Raw genomic sequence first — 11,482 nt, 5'->3', positions numbered from 1 at the left:
TGTTGCACATAAAGGGTTTATTTTAAATGTTTTAAGGATAGAGTTACATCATAATTATAAAAATTACTTACAGAATTAACAGATTTAAAGTGTTTATACTTCTAAATGCAGAGAACAGGGAACTGTCTACATTGTTAAAAAAAAATGAAACCAAGCTCTAGAGATGAAGTCATTTACCTAATTTTAAATGTGAACACGAAGACCTTTGAACTATACACATATCAATAACCATCCAAATTGCACTAATGATGTAAAATACAAAAAAAGCACAGCATTTTCAAGGAACCACAAACTTGAAACTCCCCCCCCCCTCCAGTTCTCTGAAATGGTTACAATTAATGTTTCTGCAAAGAAGCCTTTGTGTGTGTGTGTGTGTGTGTTTTTGTAACGGTACCAATTTAAAAAGCTTGGACGTGTATCCAGTGAAAAAGGCTTTTCCCATTTGGGATTTTAATATGATTTGATTTCAAACTTAATTTAGGATTTGGCACAAAAAAAGGATAATTTAAATTCAACTGATTTTTATTTTATTCTGAGCAAAGTACATGGTCCCTTCAAACGCTGCATGACACATACAACTGGAAAGTTACCTCCTGTTGGCACTATGTTTGCCTCACCAGTGCATTTAATCCTACTAACCACCATTAAAACAGCACAATAAGCAAATCCACAAAAAACACAAAATAAAAAAAAACCCTAAGAACCTAAACATTTTTTTAAAACATGCAACTTTTAAATTTGTTACACTGAACATTCTACCTTCTAAGCATGCAAAAAAGGGATGGTCTGCATTTTATGTTCATTGTTTAAAATTGTACAGGGCAGCCTGACATCACGCAAAACACACAATATACAATACTACAGCAAGTAAATGGAGAAAGGCCAGTAACTTTTATACACAGACCCATAGCTTGTGCTACCACAAGCCCATGATAACTTGAAAACCATGTTGAATCCCTAGCATGAGGAGCCAACATTTAGTTACCAGGGTAACAAGCACTGCATGCAGATCTGAAACATGAGCCTAAAACAAAGCCCAAAAGCAGATGGGCAGGGAGTAGAATTAGTCTCAAGCCTCTGAAAAACCAAAAGCAAAAGGTGTTCTAAGCTATCAAAAAGGCAGACAATGTGGACATTTAAAAAACCATAAAATTTATACAGAATATAGATTACTCTAAACTGGCAGAATGTGGTGTATTAAGAGACTCGCATAACACCCTTACTCCAATTGCAAGCTCTTTGAACGTGACATTTTCGGTCTACTTAATCCTCAGCAAGTATCTTGAGACATACCTTGGATTCATTGTTTATGTAGCCCCCAATTTTCAAAGTACTACATTTACATGTCTTGTGTATGTTCAAATACACTCACTCATTCTTGTGCCACAAATATCAACTTGGGCTCATGGAGCCAGGCTCAGCTTTGAGATTTACATGCAGGACTCTAAAGAGTCAATAGAAAACATACAGATCTGCAGGATGAAAAATACTGGGTTGCAAATCTGCTCACTTTGTTCAAGAACACAGGAACATTTATGACTCAGGTACTTAGGGCTTAAGGACTGCATTTGAGAAGCTCTTCATGGAAAAGACAATAGCCTGCCTTTGGCTGCCCATGATGAAATACTGGACATAATGCAACAGTAGCAATTGACAAGAGATTTTAAGATACTGTATTTATATGGTGAGCTTTTATTACCATTAAAGAGCATAATGAGGCACAAGCCTTAAGGCTACAATATGAATTCAGGCAAAAATAAGAAGGGCTTAAAACCACATGGATTTTAATATGTATATTCAACACCAGAGGTAATCTGGGTCTCAATAAGTAAGCTGATCAACAACAGGTTTTTTTAAAAAAAGAATCTCTTCTAAGTTGTGTATAAACAATGGTGTTTGGTTCTTATTTACTTGTGCAAGGCAGTTTTTTAACAACCGCAATGCCCTGTGTCAGCTTTGTTGCTGTTGATACTTTTCCACTGATAACTTTAAAAAGCTGCCACACCAACCTACCACTTTACCAAAAAAGAAAGAAAAAAGAAAATAACAGGAATAAAAACGAACATTGGCTTACCTTGTGAGATGTTTGTTTTCAGCGATGAGGGCAGAGACATCCTTAATGAGAGTTGGTTCTCCCGTTTGCTCCAATCAGGCAGGATCTTAACTTTGGGCATCAGCATAGGGAGCCCCCCCCCCCACTTAGTAGCCCAGTCATTGAAAAGCCAAGCAAAGTATAGGTAAATCTAGCAGACTAACTGGCCCTATTATCATAAGTACCTAACATTATAATTAACCCCAAACTCAACAATCTATAACTAGAAAACTTTGGTTTTCAAGTTACTGTATCATGGGGCTTGTGGTAGCATAACAGCTTGTCCCCCCCCCCCCCGGGGAGAATATTTCCTCAGTTTCGGGAGGGCAGGATGTCTCCGCCCTCATTGCTGAAAACAAACTTCTCACAAAGTAAGCCAATGTTCATTTTTCCAGCGGTGAGGGCAGAGCCATCCTTAATGAGAGATATACCAAAGCTCTCCAATGGGTGGGGAACTGAGGTAAACAGAATCTATAAAATGGACTGAAGTATCCGCCTTCCAAAGGATGCCTCAGCCGATTGGAAGGCATCGATTCAGTTATGATGGATAAATGTGGAAGGGGATGACCATGTGGCCGCCCTACAAATATCTCCTAAGGGAGCATTAGTTGCAAGAGCAGCAGACGTTGCAGCATTGCGAGTGGAGTGTGTGGTGACCTTTCCCTAGAGTGTGGCCCTGGAAATTGAATAACATGTAGCTATGCAGGAGCGAATCCATCTAGACAGAGTGGAAGATGAGACCTTTTTTCCCATGTAGTTTGAGCTGAAGGACACAAACAGGCGATCTGATTTGCGAGATCTGCGAGTACGCTTGATATAGGTGAAGAGGACCCGTCTAACATCAAGCGTATGGCACGTCTTTTCGAGCTCCTTTTTAGAATCTGGAACAAATGAAGGCAAGATAATCTCTTGAGATCTGTGAAAAGTGGAATTAACCTTGGTCATAAATGTCGGGTCTAGTCGAAGTAAAACCAGATCTTTTCTGAATATGTGCAGTTCACTTCTAGTTGACAGTGCTCCCAATTCTGACACACTACGTGCCGAAGTGATAGCTGTAAGGAACTTTAGATCTGCTTTGTCTAAGGGTTCAAAGGGCAGTTTAGTTGGTGCCTGAAGGACAATGTGTAAGTCCCAGTTAGGGTATCTGTGGACCGTGGATGGCTTGATGAGAGAGGTTGCTCTCAAGAACCTTTTGACATAGCAATGGTTAGATAGTTGAAGACCAGTTTTGCTGGGAGAGCTGATGTAATAGCGGAAATCTGTCTCTTTAGAGTATTTGGCCTGAGGCCTTTGTCGAGACCATCTTGAAGGTATAGCAAGAGTGTGTTTACAGATATTGAGGAAGTGGAAGTCTGTTTAGATCTACACCAGTTATAGAAAGATCTATAAGAATATTCATAAATTCTCTGAATAGATGGTCTCCTTGATTGGATGATGGTATCTGCAACTCGAGGTAATAGTCCGTCTTAATAAGCACCTCTCAATTTCCTTGTGTGAAGGTTTAGCCATTCTGGCTCTGGGTCAATGGATCGGAAGGCGCAGACTGTCTAGAGCCAGTTGGGATATCTCAGAAAACCATGCCCTTCTTGGCCAGTGTGGCACTATCAGGAGGATTGTTGATCTTTCACTTCTTAGCTTTTGGAGGCATCGTGATATCATTGCTGTTGGAGGGAACGCATACAGGAGGCCCTGGGGCCAAGGTGCATGTAGGGCATCTATTTGTTCTGCGCCCTGATTCAGAAACTGTGACAACCGAGGGACCTGGTTGTTCACTGGGGATGCAAACAGGTTGACCAGAGGCATGCCGAACCTCTGTGTTATCAGGAGGAACGTCTCTGGATGGAGGTGCCATTCTGCTTGATTTATGTCTGATCTGCTCAGCCAGTCAGCCTTTGTGTTTAGTTCTGCTTTTGTGTGTTCTGCTTTGAGGGAGAGAAGTTTGTTTTCTGCCCAATGCAGCAGTATCGATGATTCTTGCATTAGGGATGTTGATCTGGTCCCTCCTTTTCTGTTTGGGTTCCAATGTCCCTGAGCATATCAGTCGTTTAGCATGGCCCCCCAACCCCTCAAGCTGACATCGGTTTTTATTAGGATCGGGGGGATTGGATGAATTGGAAATCCTCGTAGGACGGAGCGGGAATTCCACCATCGTAGGGATAGTTTGACCTTGTGAGGGAGTGGAATTTGTTTGTTTATTCTGTGAATGATTGATTTTTGATGAGGTAATATCAGCCACTGTAGCGTGTGGGAGTGAAATCGGGCCCAGGGAACACATTGTGAGGCCGCTATCATGAGGCCCTGTAGCCTTGCGAGAAGGAGAAAGTGTGTTGGTTTTTTGGTTATCAACGCGATCGTGTCTTCAATCATTAATCACTCCTAAATTATGGATACATTGGGAAGGGGTAAGGTGGCTTTTCCCAAGATTTTTACCAGAAAACCATGGTGTTGTAATGATGAGAGAATGACATCGACATCTTTTGTTGCCAGAGATGGGGAAGAGGAGGCGATCAGGAGGTCATCTAAGTAGGGAAAGACACGCAGTCCTTGAAGTCTCCAGTGTGCCACTGGAGCTATCATTATTTTGGTAAAAACTCTCGGAGCCGATGTTAAGCCGAAGGGAAGAGCCCTGAATTGAAGGTGTCTTTGGTGATAACAGAAGTGGAGAAATTTTCAGTGGTCCCTGTTTACCGGAATATGAAGATAAGCTTCAGTCAAATCCACAGAAGCTAAGTAGTCGCCTGGATGGAGAGATTCTAGAATGGTCTTGAGCGTTTCCATCCAGAAGCGACGTTTGGGAACATGTCTGCTGACTCTTTTTTAAGTCAAGGACTGATCTCCATGATTTGTTCCTTTTTGGGACTAGAAAGATGATGGAATAGGACCCCCTCGTGATTTGGAGAGGAGGGACAAGTTCAACTGCCCCGATCTGTAGTAGGTGGTTGGTAGCTTCTAGCATTAACTGGTGTTTGTGTGGTCTTTGAGATTTGGGGGAAATGATTAAATGCTCCCTTGGAATTTGAGTGAAGTCTATCTGATATCCTGAGAACAGAGTAGATAGCACCCATTTGTCTGAGGTAGTTGAGGACCAAGTCTGAAGAAAGTGTTGTAGCCAGCCCCCCACTCTGGTGCTTGGATAGTCATGTTGAAGAATTTTGCTGTTTTCTGGCATTGTTGTTATTGGATTGGCAGGAGCTGTTGGTTTTCGGAAAGGATGTATTGTTGTAGTGTTGTCGTGAAGAGGACTTTCTGCTAGACCACTGTCATCCGCCACCCCTGCCACCTCTCGCCCAAGATGAATTGTATGCAGACTGGGGGGGAATGAAAGGACTGTTGACTTCCTGTCGTCTCAGTGAGGGGCAGATGGAAGAGCCTTTTTCTTATCTTTATAGTCTCAATAAGTACAGGGTCAAGGGCTTCACCAAACAGTTTGGTTCCACTGAAGGGAGCCAATGTTTTGTTTAGAGTGAGTATCTACTTGCCAGTTTTTTAGCCAAAGGTATCTTCTGCACGATTGAGGCTGCTTGAGCACGAGAGCTAAACTGATGTCAAGGAAGGAGTCGGCGGCAAATGCTAGAACCTTAAGCAACTTGTTGATTCCTTGACGGAGTCTAGAGTTGCCCTTAGGGACTTCTAGCATAAGGTCTTTAGCCCATTGATGTGCTGCCCTGGTTAGGATGGAAGTTGATGAGGAAGCCCTAATCGCAGTGGAAGAGGCCTCGAAGCACCTTTTGAGGACAGAGTCGGCCCTTTTGTCTTCAGGAAGTTTCAGTTATTTTTCTCCATCTTTAGAGTAGACGGACGATGTGACGAGAGAGAAAACCGGAGCATCCACCAGAGGGATCAGTAGTTTGGTCATTACATTTTGAGGAAGGGAATAGAATTTTTTGACAGAACTAGGATTAGGTCTGACTGTTGCCGGTTTGGACCATTCATCTTTGATTACTCTCATGAAATCAGATGGAAAGGGAACCTCATCATTGGATGGTGAGGGTTTAGGAAAGGATTCGCCTTTGCCTTTGGGTAGATCGGTGTCATCTTGTTGGGTAGGCTGTGGCTTAGCATCAAGTTCAAGAGCTCTGATTGCATTTTTCAGTAAGATAGGAAAATCATTGGCAGAAAAAAGCCTAGCCGTAGAAAGAGTCCCAGCTGGGTCTTCATCTTCATCAGACCATTCTCCTTCTTCTGATTCAGAGGCAGAAATGGATTGGGATCTGGACAAAATCTCATCCTCAGATGATCTAGCTGGCTGTAGTTTGGATTTTTTGGCCTGAGATGTTTTGCCACTAGATGGCACCCTTCTCTTTCATTTGGAAGATAAAGAAGAGGAAGACAGAATGGCCTTTTCCCCTCCTTTTTGTGTTTGCGCGCCAAGGCACTTTTAGGTGCGAATTTGTCCCTCTCTGATTGGGGGTTGGCATCCCTGGAAGAGCGGGAAGCAGGAGGGGAGAGAGAGGACTCTCTGGCCCTATGGGTAAGGTGGCTATGCCCATCTGTCCAAGTCTTGGGCCGAAAGGGCAACCGAGGCTTGACCCACTGGGAGGAGGGAGGGTTGGGAGGCAGAGGAGGAAAAATGCCGCCATTTGTATGGCAATTAGAGCAGGGTAGACAGCTCTAGCGGGAGCGTTTGAGAGGGAGGGGGACCACTTGGTGCGGCACTACTCACGCTCTTGGGTCTGTCCTCCCCGATCCCGGGACAGGTTGCAGCAGCTGGGCATGGTAGAGCGCAGAGATGAGGGATATCCCTCCTCCGGCTGCACCGAGCAGCCTCCATGCTGCAGTTCAGAGTATTGGGCCAACTCCAGTGGGGGGGGGGGGGGGGGGCTCTAAGCATGTCCGGACTCGCCAGACATCCCAGGGCTATCTAGGTCCTCCATTTGGCTCTAGTCTGCCCCGCAATATATAGAGAGAAATCTTTTTTTTTATTTTCAAGGAAGAGAAAGCTTGAAAAGCAGCCTGACAGAGTGAAGGCAGGAACTAGACTTGGCTACTGGGGGGGGGGGGGGGGAGGCATGGCTCCCTATGCTGATGCCCAAAGTCAAGGTCCTGCCTGATTGGAGCAAACGGGAGAATCAACCCTCATTAAGGATGGCTCCACCCTCATCGCTGGAAAAACAAACAGTGAATTCTGTGGCTATGGGCTGCTTATTTACATTCCCTATCTGCTGCAGATGACTTAACCATGGAGACTCTCTAACTTTTGCTAGACAGTACACCATTAGCATGCAGAACCCTAGTATTTTTTTTAATGAAGTTCACATTAAACAGCATACCTCGAGCAAATACAATGTACAGCACAAAAGGTTGACAATAGGTTTGAGTTACATGTCTTGTCTGGACACACTCCTAGAAAAAAAGGCCAGGAGAAAAGGTAGATGCCTTCTTTAACAAAACAGTTAAATACAAAGGAATGCAGCAGATCAAAACAGAAGGCAACAAATGATTTTCCTTCTCTGCAACACAAGCTTTAATGTATGAGGACTCCTCTTTTGTAAGGTTTGTCTTTACATGAAATAGTTTTCAGTCCACACACAAGTAACCTACGTTGCTAGGCTTGATATGGAAACACCCAGTAGTTGCCGTGTAGAACTCTTTTAATATTACGTAAATGACTAGACTGATATGGCACCAAGCATCTGGGTTCTACTAAAACAAACAGAATTCCCTACAACATTTAGAACTGAAGGCATCAGTGTTTTACATAGTTTGACCAGATCCTACGTTTGCCAATATGGGCTCTTGCACTGCATTGTCTCATCAACTGCATAACATTTCTGCCATGTTCTACTTTCTGCAACTAAAATGTAAAAGCTTACCTAACAGTAGCTTAACTACTAACTTGGATGAAGTGCACAGATGTTAACTGGGCTAGGCACTCCTTAACACTGCTTAAAACATTTTATAATCGTCTCTGCCCAAACCGAGGAAACAAGGACTGCCAGACAAGAAAACTTTAATGTTACATACATGAAAGTAATATAATACCAAGCAACACTTGCATGTGGCAGTTGAACAGTTAAGTGAGAAGCTGAGGAAAAGTTATAATTGGGGGGAAATCAGATTAATGATTACATTGCTAGATCCACTGACACAGCTTGAATTTGCAGCTGCTGTTTTGTCTAATTTCGTCGACATACTGCCCCAACCCAGAAGATTTCCTTCAAGAAAAGAAGTTCCCTTACACAAAATGTGTCATGTTCACATAGAAGTCTATTTGTATAGTTCACAATGGAATAGTTTTCCTGGCAGAGATTGTGGGCTCGCAGGGACATTTAAGCTTTCAAATAAACTGGAAAGCAATTAAGTCTTTATTGTCTATAAATTTTACATTGAAGTTCCACAAGTTTGGCAAAAGTTTGCATGGTGTCTAGGATGTCTTCACTAAATCATAGACATAAATATGGAAATCGTCATCAAACTTGATGAAATAGACCGAGGGTTTGGCTTCCACTTGATGAATGACCATGCCAGTCCTTTTTGAGCCATCTTCTTTGGCATATTCCACTTGCTTTCCCACTAGGCTATCCACAACTTCACCAGGTTCCCGTTCGGCTGGCGGTGAATCATCTGAGAACAAAACGTTTGTGTCAACACATTTTTATACACCCGTTTTCACAATCGCCGCCACAAAGCTGACCAATAAATCCAAGCTTTCTTATAAACAAGAATTCATTATTTTAATGTTGGCAAGATATGCATAGCAACCAATTTTTACCACAGGCTTGTATTTTAACACAGATACTGTAAGTAAAACCTCTGGATGTACACATGTGAAAGGAATGTACAGTATTCCTCTTAACCAATTTATCTAGAACTATCTTTACAAAAACCCCTGGAGAACACAGATACAAAGATGGTAATGACAGACTGAATGGATGTTCAGTTTCCTTGTTCTTGGGAATTTACCAGATTATGGCAATACACAGAAAGTTATTTATATTGGCCATGGCTTGAACCTTCAGGCAATATTCTCTTAGGCCTACATGCCTTATATTTGTTGCTACATTTAAGTACTAAGTATCCTGATCCTGGCTAACTGATAAAGTCATATGAGATTGGGGTATTTTTCCAGTGTGGAATTCGTACTTCAATCAAGGGAAAAAAATGTGAAGCCCACATATTGTATCCATAGCATTTTTGGTCAGTTGTCCAAGGAATTCAGTGTTGTATTTGGCAAATGTGCTCAAAGTTAGAAAGAAAGCCCTCAAGAGGCTGGGATGTTAACAAGCATTATAAAATGTGTCATCAACCCAGTGGGTTGAACCCAGAATGTCCTGGCACACTACAGGTATTATCATGCTAGTTAACCCCCCAGCCTCATGAGGGCTCTTTTCCCCAGTTCATCACAATGCCTTTCTGACTTTCAGCCAGCAATCACATTACATTCCAACAGCTCCCTCCACCATTCATTTGATTATTTATTCTACTTGACCTTAGGCAAAATCTTTCCTCCTGCCTTTGTGCCCAAAGACCATCATTAAAACAAATGTGTTGCCTCATCTTGATACCCACAAGGTTTGCATTTCTATTGCTACTCACACATACAACCTGTTAATTCATAGCTGTAAAGATCTGTTCCTAGGCACCACTTCACACATCTAATGAAGTAAACTTGTCTACAAAACAAACTCTTTCAGCTAGTCTCAAAGGTGCTATAAGATTCCTTTGTATACTGATCTAGCCTTATGCTTTTAAGTTAACATATGTAACTTGAGGTTTTATTTAATCCAACTGGTGGTTTTTATAATGGCAAAAAAGAATGAGAACTTAAGTACTGTATACAAGTTGACCTCATGTGTAAGTCAAAGGTAGGTTTTGGGGCCAAAATTATGGATTTTGATATGACACATGGATAAGTCAAGGGTAAAACGTAGGGGCATGTAACAAAGCATGTAGAGGATGAAGCAAAGGAAGCAACGGAAAATGATGCCAAAGAACTTACAAATTCTGGCAGGCATAATTGTTTGTGTTCACTGTACTTTTGAACTTACATACATTGACTCATGGATAAATTGGCCTGGGTTTTTAGGTCCTTTTTAATTAAAATTTCTAGATTTATACATGAGTATATAGAGTAAGTAATTATGATTCTATTACCAATAAATATGCTTTTTTTAAACACAGTAACAAGTGCCAAGAAAATTACACTTTTAAGTAAAGCCATTTTTCATGACCAAACACCAACACAACTTTTAAAACTTGCTACAATGTCATTTCCACCTGAAAATGATACTGTCTATTTGGAGATGTGGCTGCCTGTACACTGTCATGGCATCAGGTAAAAGATACAAAAAAGGTTCAAAATGAATTCTCGGCCACTCTCCCAGAATAATAAATAGAAAGCTGTTCCAGAAAACATCTAAAGGAAGCAGTGATTGCAAAGAGCTCCTATTTGGGTCAATTTTATTTGAGTACTATAGATGTAAAAAATTAATATTCATGGTTGAAAGTGTACTTCAGTTTTCAATTACAAAATAATGAGATTTTTTAAAATAGTGATCCACAGATGTCTACAAACATTTAGCTACCTAAATTTAAAGCAGAACATTTTGAGTAAGGACTTTTTCCAGTGAAATAATTAAGAATTAATCTTGCTTAGCCTGAAAAAAAGCATATTATGCTTGTCCTAAATTTTAAAATCTCAGATTTTGGAGTTAAGAATGTGGTTTAAAACAAGAATTGCTCCTCAGCATTTTAGTTCTTCTACAACACCACTGTTCAATCAGATTTCCAGAACTTAATATCTATTTCCCCCCACTATATATATGATCAAAGATGAGCCAACTTACTGGAATCAGGCATTATACGGAGATCACCTTCTTTATAGTCATCTAAGAGCTGGTACATGTACAAGACAGGATCCTTCTCATAGGTAATATAAAACCATGTGTTCATTATAGGCGCCCGAGCCAATACCATTCCCCTCCATTCATCTTTTGAACCGTCTTCTGTTTCAAACATATGTTCCACTGCTTTGCCAATCATTGTGTCTGCCAGGTGGGCATCACTGATTCGAGATGAAGCTGGAAGGCACAAACCAGTATTGTTGTTAATATTTTGTGAGAATTTTTTCATTTGTAACCCTAACACTTTAGCTACCAATATGCAGAAGTGTCTAGTTTAAAATTCACCATTAGAAATTACCTACCAACAGAAAAGACAAAACATTAGGAATGTGTACAAGCAAACCTGTTAATGAACTAAATGTGTCCCTGGCATTAGTTCTTCAACAGACAATTTGGTGCCAGAGGCAGAAATAACATGGAAGGATAGGCAAAGTAAAAAAGGTAATGGTTCAACACAGGGGCTGGCTGATTAAAACCAAATGAATGCATTCATTTTTTAAAATGATTATTTATATATATATATATATATATATATATATAGTCTGGC

General features: G+C 41.2%; 1 protein-coding gene across 3 annotated transcripts in view; it reads right to left on the bottom strand.

Annotated features, from left to right (window-relative positions):
* Nucleotides 1-11,482, bottom strand: part of SPIN1 (spindlin 1) — a 58,670-nt gene continuing 47,188 nt past the window's right edge. For all 3 annotated transcript variants that reach the window (XM_042449234.1, XM_042449235.1, XM_042449236.1), the window contains 2 exons: nt 10,879-11,112; nt 1-8,656 (listed from right to left, as the gene is read on the bottom strand). In XM_042449234.1, coding sequence (XP_042305168.1) covers nt 8,457-8,656; nt 10,879-11,112 — 434 coding nt within the window. In that variant the 3' untranslated portion in view covers nt 1-8,456. The remainder of the gene's footprint in view (nt 8,657-10,878; nt 11,113-11,482) is intronic.

The sequence above is a fragment of the Sceloporus undulatus genome, chromosome 2, assembly GCF_019175285.1.
Source record: "Sceloporus undulatus isolate JIND9_A2432 ecotype Alabama chromosome 2, SceUnd_v1.1, whole genome shotgun sequence".
NCBI lineage: Eukaryota > Metazoa > Chordata > Lepidosauria > Squamata > Phrynosomatidae > Sceloporus > Sceloporus undulatus.
The sequence above is the reverse complement of the archived record's forward strand: the minus strand, read 5'-3'. Positions and strand labels throughout refer to the sequence as shown.